General features: G+C 45.7%; 2 protein-coding genes and 1 pseudogene across 2 annotated transcripts; 2 read left to right on the top strand and 1 right to left on the bottom strand.

Annotated features, from left to right (window-relative positions):
* The first annotated feature begins 829 nt into the window (after positions 1-829).
* Positions 830-1,348, top strand: LOC136489475 (acyl transferase 15-like). Its single transcript, XM_066486095.1, has one exon. The coding sequence runs from the start codon at positions 830-832 to the stop codon at positions 1,346-1,348; it is 519 nt and encodes a 172-aa protein (XP_066342192.1).
* Positions 1,349-2,800: 1,452 nt separating this feature from the next.
* On the top strand, positions 2,801-4,567 carry LOC136485553 (uncharacterized). Its single transcript, XM_066482406.1, has 3 exons — positions 2,801-3,021; positions 3,994-4,093; positions 4,176-4,567. Exons 1-3 carry the CDS (start codon positions 2,858-2,860, stop codon positions 4,485-4,487), a joined length of 576 nt encoding a protein of 191 aa, XP_066338503.1. The 5' UTR covers positions 2,801-2,857; the 3' UTR covers positions 4,488-4,567.
* A 2,801-nt stretch (positions 4,568-7,368) lies between these two features.
* Positions 7,369-9,774, bottom strand: LOC136489476 (FHA domain-containing protein FHA2-like; annotated as a pseudogene).
* Positions 9,775-13,127: the final 3,353 nt, after the last annotated feature.

The raw sequence follows: 13,127 nt of genomic DNA on the forward strand, positions 1-13,127 counted from the left end.
TAACCGAGCAGCGCGGCCACGCTAGCGAAGGAGAGCGTCGTGATGGCCAGGAGCTTCCACATGCCGAGGTCGAGGTCCCTGCCAGGGAGGTCCGCATTGTTGAGCGCCCAGAAGAAGTCGTCGTTGTCGTCCCCCACGCCGCCGAAGACGTCCGACTCGTTGACCATATGGCAGCATCGACGAGGTTTTATAGGAGTGGGCGCGGCGTGGCAGCAGACGTGGCGAGCAGCGGTGATGCGGAGTGGGGCGGGCGCCGGCAAGGTTTTGTAGGAGGAGTGGGCGTGGTGTGGTGCGCAGCGGCGAGGCGGAGTGGGGCGGGAGCCAATGCGGTGAAGCCACGAAGAGCGAAAGCGAATGGGGATTTATGTCGATGGGATTTTGTCGCGGGGTAGAGATGGATGAGAAAGCGTAGAGGGAAGAAGGCCGATTGTGTGTTGGGCCCAGTCGCGGCGCACCTAGGAACAGGGGCGTCCGGATGCACAGGTCTGGATGGACACCTTGATCATAGTATTACCGCTTCTCGTAAGGGTACTAATAAAAAAACTTATCGGAAGGATTAGGATTAGCGTGTAGCCTCATCTAAACCCCTACTTGTAATAGTAAGATGTTAGTATGAGCAGGAATATGCTTTTACCAACTGGTTGTTAGTTTTATTTCAATCGAAGGATGGCGCCACAAGATGTTTGACTTTGCATAGTAGTACGACAGTGGCACACCTTCTTCACAAACTTTACTCTCACCAATATTTAAGCCAGAGAAGGTGGACAGGTGGTGGCTAAGATCCACCATCACTTAGTATATCACCACTACCCAAAGAACAATGAGCGTGATGGTGAGGAAGTCCTCACCCATGGTCGACAGGCCAGCTTCGGATCTGGAGCCGGCAACGTTGAGGTGCATCATAAAACTCTCGTCTTTTGACAAGGGTCTGTACAAGGTGTCAGCCACAACATTGCTTGTGTTCGAGGATCCAATCCCCAATGCTGCCAAGGCCATACGCAGCGCGTTGTCCCGTGCATTGGTCCACTACTACCCTTTCGCCGGTCGAATTGTCGCCGGAGATGACGATGACGACGATGACGTCTACACCAAGTGCAGCGGTGAGGGCGTGGCGATTGTAACCGCGTCCACCGATCATGCCGTGAAGGAGGTCATATGCTTGGACCAGTCGTCACCAGGCGCAAGGACGCTTGCAGACGAACTTGCCGTGTATATAGATGGCCAACGGGCCAGCCCAGCCCAGCACGGCACGGGCCCGTGCCAGCATGGACCGGTAGCCAACGGGCCGGCATGGCACACCGTGCCTCCCGGGCCTGGCCTTCGGCATAGGCACGGCCCTATGGGCTGATTTCCGTGCCGGGCCGGCCCGAGAAGTACGGCCATTTTCACATGCTGTGTCAGCCCGAGGCCCACTGAGCGGCCGCGTGGGGAGGCGAGGAGGAGGTGGCTGCCGGGGCTGGAAGCGGCGGAGCTCCGGATCTCGGGGGCAGCCGGCAGGAGCTGCGCAAGCAGCGCCCTCCCTCAAGCGATGGAGAGGAGGAGATGAAGAGGGGGTGAGCGAGATGGAGAGGAGAGAAAACAAGGAAGGGAGGGAGTCAGGGACGGGGAGGAGGCGTCGCGCCAGCGTCGAGGCAAGGGTGGGGAGACGGATCCGCGGTGGAGAAGACCCAGCGTGGCCAGATCCACGGCGGAGATCCAGCGCCGCCGCGGAGGCGAGGGATGGTGAGGAGGACGACGGGCGTCGCAAATCTGGTGGAGGCGGGATCAAGGAAGGAGGCAGCGCTCGGCCGGATCTACGTCGGGTGGAGCTCGGGGCCGGCGCGCTCACTCCCGTAGTGGCGTCGCTCGAGGGGAGGGAGGGGCAGAGGGCATCCGCGGCACCGGCGCTTGGGTTCGGGGTGAGGCGTGAGGGAGAGGCGGAGAGCCGCCGCGGGCGTGCCCGGTGCCCGCTTATATATGAGGGGGAGGCAGGCCGGGGATGGCAGGGAGCACGTGGGCCGCGCTGGGCCATGGCCCATGGGGAGGGGAGGAGGAGGGAGGAGGGGGAGGGGGCAGGCCGTGCCATGCCGGCCCACGTGCCTGGGGTAAGGCCCAGGCACGGCTGGGCCAGCCCGGGCTCGCTAGCCGCTGGGCCATGCCGTGCTTGGGCCGGGCCAAAAAATAGGTCTTGGGCCGGACCGACAGGCTCGGACTGCATGGCCAACTATAGCCGTGTACTACCCATACATGGTCTGCGGCACCCCAAGTGAGCCCTTGCTGCTGATGCAGGTGACGGAGTTCTCGTGCGGCGGTTTCGCTCTCGGGGTGACCTGGAACCATGGCGTCGCCAACGGCGCCGGGATGGAGCGGTTCCTGCGGGCCGTCGGCGAGCTCGCCACCGGGATGCCATCGCCGTCGGTGGCTCCGGCCAGGTGGGACGACACACTCTCGAGCCTCCCTCCCTCCGTCCTCCAAGCACAAGAGCATCTGCTGAGCATGGATCCGGTGAACTGCAAGAACGTGGGTGCGCAAGCACGTGGGTGCCAAGAGAGGCTACTACGGCAACTGCATCGTCGAGCAGCTGGTCCTGACGAGCCAATTAGTGGCGGACGAAGTTGAGCTGGAACACGCAGGGAACGTGGTGGTTAGTCCATACAGGATGGAGACCTTTTTTTGGAACGTGCCTAGTTCGACCCCCAGCGCAGCATACTTTTACTAGGTTTTTTGTTTTTGTTTTATTGGGCCAAAGCCCATTCTAGGAATCCAGGGTCCAGGCTAATCGACACCCTAAAGCCACACACAGCAGCAGCAGCGCCGCACAGCCACCCGCCGCCCACGCACGGGCACGGCGCACGGGCACCACCCACCACACGAATCGATGCGGCGGCCTCCGCTGCTGCCTGCGGCTGGCTTTGGGGCGCTTCGCCGCTTCTTGCGACGGCGCGGCGCTGTGGGGTTCACCGTTCGCGGGCTCGGCCCCTCGGCGTCCGGGCAGCCGGCGGGAACCAAGCGGCACCAGCTATCGACCGCGAGCGACCTGAGGTGTGTTTTCTTCTTCCTCGCACCCGCTTCGTTCCTGTGATTGCTCCTGTTTGCGAGTCGTGTTCCGCCGTCAATGAGGACGGCGTCCCATTCCGCGTTTCGCAACGAAGTTCCTGGTAGGTGGAACGAGGCCACCTCCACGTCCTCGTTCCCTGGCTGCTAAGATCGTGCTACTGGCATATAGTACACATTTTATCACTACTAAAATGGTGGATTTTTCCGAGTGTTTTTAGTAGGTGGTAGTAAAATACCATTAGTCGTAGCAAACGGAAATCCTCATAAGGCCATATTCGTTTCTCTTATAATCCGTCTTTTTTAGTTTGTTTTTTTCGGCTGGAACAGTATTTTTCTCTCATAATAAATAAGTTGGAACAGTGTTTCGACTTATTTTTTCAGCAAAACGAACGGGGCCTAAATGTTGAATGTTAAAACACATGAAGAACCCCACATCAGTGGGAGAAGTTGCAGATTCTAATTGTTATCATCCCATAAAAGTGCTTCTAGTCATTCTATCATGTATTTTATGGTTATTATTATTGGGAGCCTGTAATAAACGAATGAGCCTCTAACAGGGTCTGTTAGGTGGCTCTATTAGTACTCTTTAGATTCTTTAGGTTCGAGTGACTGTAGGAGTAAATTTCAAGCTCAGGTTAGAAAAATACCCTTATTTGTCGCATGCCAAAACATTGGTTTAAGGTTTGGCTCATGTCGTGGTCGATCTTACATGGGTTGTATCACTGTGTATAGATGGGTTTGGGATTCATGATTTTTTCTTAGCAAATTAAAATGCTCGGGGTTGTTTTACCCTAAAGGTCGAGTTTTCTTTTACTGTAATAAAGATAGATAGTTTTTTCTCTAACAAGTATAGATAGTTACAATTAAAGATAGCTATAGAATATAATCCTCGATATAATATGTTTTGGAATATTATCCTACTCCAAGTATACTTGGACACTAGTGGTTTTCGTACAGCGCTTACAAGAAGTACGTGCAAGACCTCGAGTGCTATGGTCGAAGATCTGAGAAGAAGATGAAGAATGGCACAAAACTGAAACTGAGACGAAAATTACCGGTACGTATCAAAAGTGCTATGTGCTACTTTGTCGTGCATGCTCTCTATATGTTCTAATATTTATGTATTATGTATTGTGCAGTACGCCAAACAACCTCTTGGCACAGTAGTATATGGATACTATGCTTGTGAGTACCTCAGAGCGTGCAACAGATTCAGCCATAGTTGGCGCCAGCTCAAGAAAGCACAAAGGTGGTGGGAGAGGGAAAAGGTCGACCATAAGAGCATCACTCAAACAATAGTGAACATATATAAATTTATCACGGACTCCTGCATGCATGTTGGGGAAATGTTCTTCAACACGGAGAGCAAGTTGGCGATGGAGAAGTACGAGAAGATAAGAAACTGGAGAACCATGGACCAAACGGATTACAAGTTGCCGGACATATTTTGATTAGGTGACCTTAGTTTCGCATGTACGAATGTGATATGTTTTTGTGGTACGATGATGAAGACATTCATGTAATGTAATAACTTAATGTTGGTTCGTGGAATGATAAAGACGACACATGAATGAATGTAAATATATGTTTATCCTCTATATGCGTATTTTTTGCTTTGTACGTGTTTTAATTTGTGAAATTCAATTTCAAAATCAAATCCAAATTTGAATAAGTTTTTTTAATCTGGAAATCATTAACATAGGCGGGCAACTAATAATAGCCGCCTCCGTTAATGATTTAATTGAGGCGGGCGACTTTAGCCAACCGTCTCAGTTAAACTCTTAACGGAGCCGAGCGGTTTAGGGTAACCTCCTCGGTTAATTAGTATTAACCGAGGCGGTTTGCTATGACCGCCACGGTTAATCGATTAACCGAGGCAGTTGGCCAACCGCCTTCGTTAAGGCCGGATTAACCGTGACCTTTGGACGGAGGTTGACGGCTTGCCCGCCTCGATTAACCTGTTTTGTCCGCCTCAGTTAAGATTTCTGTAGTAGACGTAGATATATAGTCCTAGTCAATCATGTACTAAGTCCTACTAGGACATGCATCAATAGAACTATATAGGGCCTATTTGGCATAGTTCAACTTCACTAGTGAAGCTATTTGTTTTGAAAAACAGCTTCACAAGTAAATTTTTTAGTGAAATTGAGTTGATTTGGAAAAAAGTGTTTGGCAAAATATCTTCATCAACAGCTCATGAGGGAGAAAGCTAGAAAAAGCTACTATTTTCAGCTTTATCCCAACACATGTCTTTGTGAGAGAAGGAGAAAAATAGCTTCATCCATAAAGCTATTTTGGAAATGAGTGTTTAGCAAAAAAAAAAAAAAGCTCATGAAGCTGTCGTGAGTTGTCCCAAATAGACCCATAATAAACATAGGCGGTAGCCTAAGGGTATGCAAAGCCGTTCCAATTATTTTCCACATTTTCCTCAAGCTGTATTCTGCTCTCGATTTTGCTTTTCAAGGTTTGCATAGCATCCTTTGAGAATTGATTGTACCACAATTTTGTGATGTATTCATAACCTTGGAACAACATGTAACAGTCTGGCTTGTCACACTCATAGCGGTATATCTATATGTGTCTGTTTTTTCCATGGACAATGTTTTTCTGTCGATGTGGGATGCTAATGAGATGCAATATCATCTTTGTATAAATTACATTCTAAAAAAATATAGCACCATGGACCACTTCAATGGACACGGCAGAAGTCTGATACAATGAAGCCATGCATGTCATGGGCAATTTGCCAAAAACATGCAGGGTCCTTATGGTTGTCTTGGTTATAGACTGGACATCAGGCAACTGAGGGTTGAAGAATTTCTAAAAAAAATATAGGACCATGTCATGAATAATATGATGTAGCAAAAGTATTTCCAACAATGTCAGTGGTCAATGCATCTCTTAGCATTGGCAACCCCTTTTATCTTGCAATATGCAGCGAGAGAAATAAAAAAACGTGACCACAGATCTAAATTGAAGGGATACACTAATAATTCATATTGTCCCAACAGTTACAACTCTTTCAAAAGCAAAGTTTACAAACCCTAGCACTGAAGTGCATAGATCAGTCCTAAAGGTACCCACATCAAAAGCGGCATAGGTTTACAATACAACATAGCCTCTGAAACATGAATTTCAGATTTCAAATGCCAACAATAATATGTCCTAGTTTTTTTTTAGATCATAGGATCACGATGGCTTGAGAATCCTCAGAATGCTAAGAATGGTTCTTGGATTCATGATTCATTTTTATTAATATATTTTGCTTGAAGTATTTCCATAAAGCAGAGATCTATAGTTAATTAGTTTTCTATCTTTAGTGTCTATTATGTTTCCGCTGGTGGATCACTTATTGTTTGAGATTCATTCATCCAGAGACAAGAGGGTGAGGCAGCAGCTGAGGAAACAAAGAAGAGCAACCATGTCAAGAGGAAGATTGAGGAGCGTCAGAAGGGACGTGAGCTTGACGCTCACATTGAAGAGCAATTTGGCAGTGGAAGCTTGCTGGCGTGCATTTCTTCCCGCCCTGGACAGTGTGGCCGAGCTGATGGGTAAGAAATAATGGACTTCCACCGGACTTTCTTTGTTTTTGTTAGAGCAACTTATCTGTTTGTGTACCATTTAACTTTTGTAGCTTAAAGCTTAATGTTTGTTTATACTCTTTATGTTACAATCACTGTGAGTCTAGACATTTTAGATATGTTGGCAGCTGTCACAAATTTATCCTTCTAGGCTTCAAGTAGAATGGAAGTTGTCCCCTTATTTTCACTTATATCTTATATTGCAGGCAGCTCCTTACAATACACTTTTCTTTTTTGTATAACAGGTACATCCTTGAGTGTAAAGAGCTTGAGTTCTACATGAAGAAGCTTCAGCGCAAGAAGGGCAAGGGCGCTGCAGCTTAGAGCATTCTCATGGATGGTCCTCCGCGGAAATGTGTGGCGTATTAAATATTACTCTGGCTTTTTTTGTTAGTCGTCTCAAGTTCAGAACGTCTATGTCATGTTTTGCAGACCTGATGAGAACACTGTTTTCCGAAAATGAATCAACTCTATCTAGCTCCTAAGAATTGAGATTTTCCTTCTATATGAATAACAGTGGATTTGTCAAATTATTCAAATTGTATTTATATCTATATCTGCAGTACAGTTTTGCCGATAGTTTAGTTGTTGGACAGGGCATGATTCACAAAATACCTTGAAAATGGTTTCGCCAACACACAAACTGTTGGGAAAGGTTCAAATTGTCGGCGTAGGTCTTAACTGTCGGCAAAAGTTTCAACTGTCGGCGTAGGTCCACCATTTGGCAACACAAAAAGTGTCGGCTATTCCTTTAACTGTCGGCGAAAGTATCGCCGACGGCTTCTAGCGTGATTGTTTCTAAAATGTCGGCAAAACCTTTCGCGAGAGGTTATCTGTCAGGAAAGGTACCCTTTATCCACTATAAAAAGTGTCGGCAAAGGTATGTTGTGTTACCGTGCAAGCCAACAAACTCTGATATTGCTTGTCCTCTTGTCACTGTGCTCATGACAAAATGCTCCGTGTACTTCTTGAATAGCGTCCACAAGCTGCACCATGGCCTACCATCTGCTTCAGTTGAAGAGCCCGACATGCCCTTTTGTGGTAAGTACCTGCTGACCCTGTCGTGGGGCCAATTCTTACCAAAGCGTACGTTCAAAAAGCTGCAGGTAATCAAGGGTTAGTATTCTTAAAAAAAAACTTTACAATACGTTCACATGCCTCCATAGCACGTAAGAAACAATTCTGGTAAAAAATCATATAATCATAGTACTGTTGTTATGACCAAGTTTCAAGAGTGGATGGCAGGATAATATTGGATACCACATTCAACAATATATTGAGATCTTAAAATATACCCAAAACTTCAAATTATTAATGTATATAGAGAGAGACATTCTACTATCACCCCAATGAAGAATAGATGTATATTTTATTTTGTATAATTTTGCACATATGGGTTTGCAACACTGCAACCTTCACTATAGTCACCACTATATTGCAGATAATAAATATGGCCTAGAAAACATTACCACACTATGGCAGCCACTGCAACAACTAACCAAGACAAAAGGACAAATGGTACAATATTGTGCAGCATCTAACATATTTGCAAGACAAAGCCAAGTCTTGAATTTAGTTTACCATTGATCGAGTAATGATTGATAATTCAACAGTCCATAATAATGTCAAATTAAAGATGCCAACATATTTCCATGTTGTTTTGTATCAATGCATGGTCAATAACCCAGAATATAATTTCTACAAAAAATAGTTTTTTCTTCTATGACAAACCTCTAAATGGAGTTTTTCCATAGGCACCCATCCTTTAGGACCAGATAGGTCAGATATCAGGGCTGCAAGACACGTCGCAACATCCTTCTCTTCTAGTAGGAGCTGTTGTTGTCTATTTCCTTCTCTGCACTTATATCTAGCTTGCTGACTGCATAAATAAAACTAGTTAGGGATACACAAATAAAAATTTTGTATGAGAGCAGGTCAGTAAGATAATGCTCCTTTGGATGAGTACTGCCATCTTCAAGAAGGAATTTTCTTTTCATTATTAATTGGGCAAAGAAGTCCAGTTTTCCTTTTTTAGAGTTATGGCTAGATGCTGTGCAATCCCTTTCTTGTTTCATTTTTCTTCTATCTTGCTACTTTTGGTTTTGATGTTTTCTCTCAGTAGGGGGGGCAATGCTTCCTCCCCCTCCAAAAAAAGGCATATGAAAAGTCATTCACGTTACACTTGGTTCAAAACTAATTACAGCATATTCATATTTTGTGGCCAACAAAAATGAAACGTTCCCATTATCAATACCATTCTTAGTAACTAAACAATTTTTGACATCTATAATTAAAAAATAAGACAAGCCTGCACTGGCAAATGTACTTTATTGCAAAGCATCACAAAAAAGAGGAAATGCCTGCCAACAATCAATACAGCAGTCAAGGTATACTTGAATTATTTGGCAAATAAACTATGTGGACAAAGTCATTTTGTGATTCCACACTTTCTGTTAGTATGGTAGAATGTAGGAAAAAAAGGAGCAAAATGGATCTAGCATAAGACTATAGCAGAGATAGCGTACCACATCCCTCAAGAGTTCCAACTGGGTCAGCATTACTAATGCCGTAGCAGTTAGATATATCCAATTCTCCGGAAAAACTCCTGTTTTGTTTCACCAACTTTCCTTGCCTGTCATTGATTATTTTGGCCCCATTATCACCATTGCTACGGCCACAATCATTAGCACTTGGATGCGCAGGGTAATCAGCAGGGTGCAAAAGGGATGAAGATTGTGGACGCAACGAAGTAGTATACCGAGCAGCAGGAGTGGCAAAGATGGAGCGAGATGGTAGGAGAAAGTAGAATTTTATGCCTGCAATCTCAATGAGGTCCTGAGAATTCAATTTAATAGGGACACTACCTGGGAGATAAGAGACCCCCCCGAATAGTGCATCCATTTCTTCCAATGACTTTAATGGCAAAATGGCGGAGTTTAAAGTCATAGAATATACATGCATGGCAATGGGAAACTCGTTGGCTTCCGCATTCATATTTTGAGAGATCAAAGTCTACAGTATAGCTTTCAGTGTTGCGCCCCAAGATGACTGAATAAGTTTGTATAAAGTACACAAAATTTTCACCCTGAAGCTTGGCAAAACCAGGCACCTTTTGACCCTGGCCAATAGATGTCGCTTCAGAATTTGAGGCTGCCATCTCTGGGGTGTTCCTGGTAGTCAAAGAAAACATTATGTGTTTACTTTGAGTTTCTTCTATAGAGTAAATAGGTTATTTGTTAAAATGCAATATGGATGGATTATATTAGCTGAATTGCAATATATGTTTATTGTAACATCCTAAAATTTGCATTCTTTTAAAATTAGTAAATATGATTTATTTAAGCAAATGTGTGTGCATTAAAAGTCAGGGAAATAATAAATTTTGTGGAATTAAAATTTAAAAAAAATAAGTTTAGAAACTTTTTGATGCATACATGCTGCTGCATATCATTTTGTGAATGCTTGGAATTTGTTAAAGATTTAAAAAAGAATTGAAATTTGAATTTAAAAAGGGCTTTGGAAAATAGAAGAAATAGAAAAGAAAAGAATATTTTTTTCTTTCCCTTTCATGATTTCGGCCCGCTGGCCCCTCTCCCCTTTCCCCGCTCGGCCCGGCACCGCAGCCCAGCCTTCCCCTTTCCCCGCTCGGCCCAGCACCGCAGCACCGCAACCGCAGCCTAGCCGCGCGCCTCGGTCGCTCGGCCCAGCAAGCCCCGCCGGCCCACTCGGGCACCAACCGTTGCCGCGCGCCTACGCCCCGTGCCCAGCCGTTGACCGCCGCCCCGAGGTCTTCGAGCTCCGCCGTCCGCCTCCGTGCGAACCACCGTCACCGAGCCGCCTTTCTGTTTGGCGAAGAAAAGGCATGGCCGTAACGGCATGGCCGCGACCCCCTTCCTCCCCCGCGTCCCCGGGTGCACTCGGCTTTCTGTTTGGCGAACCCTAGCCCCTAACCGCGCGCGACCAAGTCCTTCACGCCACCGGCAATGGCGCCTCATCGCCGGTGACACTGTTCCGGCCGGCCTTCCCTCCCCAAGCCGATCCTAGCCGTCCATCTCCTGATTGGCGGCCAGGATTAGAAGTTACCCCTTCGCGTGGCTGTTTTTCAAAAGAGTCCCTGGACTTTTCTAAGTCCTAACCCGCAGTCCAAGGCGTATTTCCCCGAATGCGCAATCCCGTTTGGAAAGCGTAAACTCCACGGCTTAAGTCAGAAATACGTTTTCAGTATTTACAGAAATGCCATTTGAACTGTTTCGCTTATAAAATTGTCGTTTTAGCTCCGAATTGATCCATTCAAATCGCGTTAGCTTCGTAATTTCATAAGCTACATGTTGGAGCTACTGTTAGTCAAGTTTGGAACTTTTTAATTTCATGATTAGATTTAATTAAATATATGGCTATAGGAAAACCCGTTTAAATCATAACTTTCGCATTTTAGCTCCGTTTTTCGTGAACTTCGCGTTGACGTGATCGTAGCGAGACGTAGATTAGTTTTACAAACATTTTATCTTGATTTCAATACTGTTGGTGTACTGTTCTAATGATAGGAATGTTTGCTTTGCATGAATGCTTTTGGAATGTTATATGTTGCTGTGTTGGTCGCGTTCAGACGGTGAGGAAAACGTTGGAGACCAAGAACTCTTCGACGACCAGCAGGACCAGCACGAGTTTGTGAACCAAGGCAAGTATAGCATGGGCCTTCCTTGATGTCCTATTTCACTTTAATCAATTACTCATTTGCATGTGTCTAATTTTGATACCCGTAAGGACAACCTAGTGATTATTTATCCTATTCCTTGTCTCCTATGGGTTAAATGCATATGGGTAGATTGCTAGTGCTCTAACTGAAATTGATATACATGTTGATGAATGATACTATGGAACAAAGTGAGTAACATGATTTATAACAACTGTTCCATAGGGCGAAAGTACAAATGACCTTTGTTCATGTTGCTCTCGGCCCTCCATAAGGACTTATCTGTCGGCAAAAGCTGGGACTGACAGTGCAACCGGGAGAGTCATATGGCTCTGACTTTAGCTCAGTAATAGGATCTTTTCTAGCTAGTTAGAGGTTACCTTTTTGGCGCAAATGGGGCTTGCCATGTTGGGTATAGGGCTGCCTCTGTTCCTATGAGTATAGCCACGATGGATATGTGCCATAGAAAAGGGGGTTCCTACATTTGCCTGCGAAGGAAACCTAGCGGCCCTAACTTGTTAGGGAAACCTATGAAATGGCTTCATAGTGTACCCTGCCCACTCACCTTGGTAGTGACATGGGAGTAATTAACCCGAGCATATGGGGATCACGACTCGCGGTGAATGTGCACCACCTCTGCAGAGGGTAACAAACTGTTATAACAGCCGTGCTCACGGTTACGAGCGGCCTGGAAAACTCACAGAATAACTGGTTACTTGTTGATGATCATTTAAAGTTGTTCAATAATGATATATGGTACACTTGACCCCGATATATGATCTTATGGGAATTAAATGGGAGCTTAAGCATAACTTGATAAAACTTGAGAATAAAAGCTTGACCTATTAAAAATGCTAACTGCAGTAAACCAGAGTCTATCCTTTTTTAGCTTCATAACCCCATGTTAGCTTGCTAAGTACGAAATGTACTTACACTTGTTTATTTTCTTTACTTGGATAAAAATCCCGGATGGGTAACAGATGACAACGGGTATGAGGATTTTCCAGAGGATTATTAGGCTTGTGGTCAACCAGTTGACCTTCCCTGTGATGAAGCCCACAAGAGTTTTATTATCTTTTTATTTTTCCGCTGTGATGTATTAGACTAAGTTTTATTATAACTCTGATGTATGAGACACCGTGATGATACTATATGTAATTTGTCAGCTTGTGTGTGTGATTGATTCCTGGGCACACATGAGTTTTGTGCAATCAATTTTATCCTTAAAATTGGGTGTGACAAATTGGTATCAGAGCCCTGTTGACTGTAGGACGCAAGCCTAGTTAGAAAAAGGTCGTTTTAGCATCTTTGCTCCTCTGGTTTCTTGCTTACTGACTTATTCTTGTTATTTTATTAAAACATTTATGCTTTTCATACCTTAATCTATTATTTAAAATTGTTGATTCTAATTCTATCTCACTTTAAATCTATAGATGTCTTATAATCCGAAGACTGCTCACCTCAGCATCGCCGGCTATCATGCCATGTTCACCCCGCGTGCCCCATAGGCGGAGAGGGAGATTGTGATCATCTCCGACGACGAGGAGATGGCTACACTGACGCCTACACCTACTCCTACGCCAGTCGCCGTGCTAGTCTATCCTGTTATAGCTACACCTGAGGAGTCGATGGCTACTTCCCCTACACCCGCACCATCCCCAGTTGCCCCCGTGGAGGACGAGGAGATTGGCTGGAAGTGCAAGTACTACTTCAAGCCAGCTCTAGAGACAGCCTACTACCACACTCTCCTCACCCATGTGTTGGACGACTACTTCCCCGACTTGCACGCCTCCATCAGCTACCACTGCGCCGAGTAC

This window comes from Miscanthus floridulus, chromosome 10, assembly GCF_019320115.1.
Source record: "Miscanthus floridulus cultivar M001 chromosome 10, ASM1932011v1, whole genome shotgun sequence".
Taxonomy (NCBI): Eukaryota; Viridiplantae; Streptophyta; class Magnoliopsida; order Poales; family Poaceae; genus Miscanthus; species Miscanthus floridulus.

Bases quoted from the DNA above. Each gene is read 5' to 3' on its own strand.
- LOC136489475 (XM_066486095.1), top strand. From the start codon at position 830: ATGGTGAGGAAGTCCTCACCCATGGTCGACAGGCCAGCTTCGGATCTG.
- LOC136485553 (XM_066482406.1), top strand. From the start codon at position 2,858: ATGCGGCGGCCTCCGCTGCTGCCTGCGGCTGGCTTTGGGGCGCTTCGC. The intron at 3,022-3,993 runs GTGTGTTTTCTT...GTTTTCGTACAG, and splicing joins TCGACCGCGAGCGACCTGAG to CGCTTACAAGAAGTACGTGC. The intron at 4,094-4,175 runs GTACGTATCAAA...TGTATTGTGCAG, and splicing joins AACTGAGACGAAAATTACCG to TACGCCAAACAACCTCTTGG.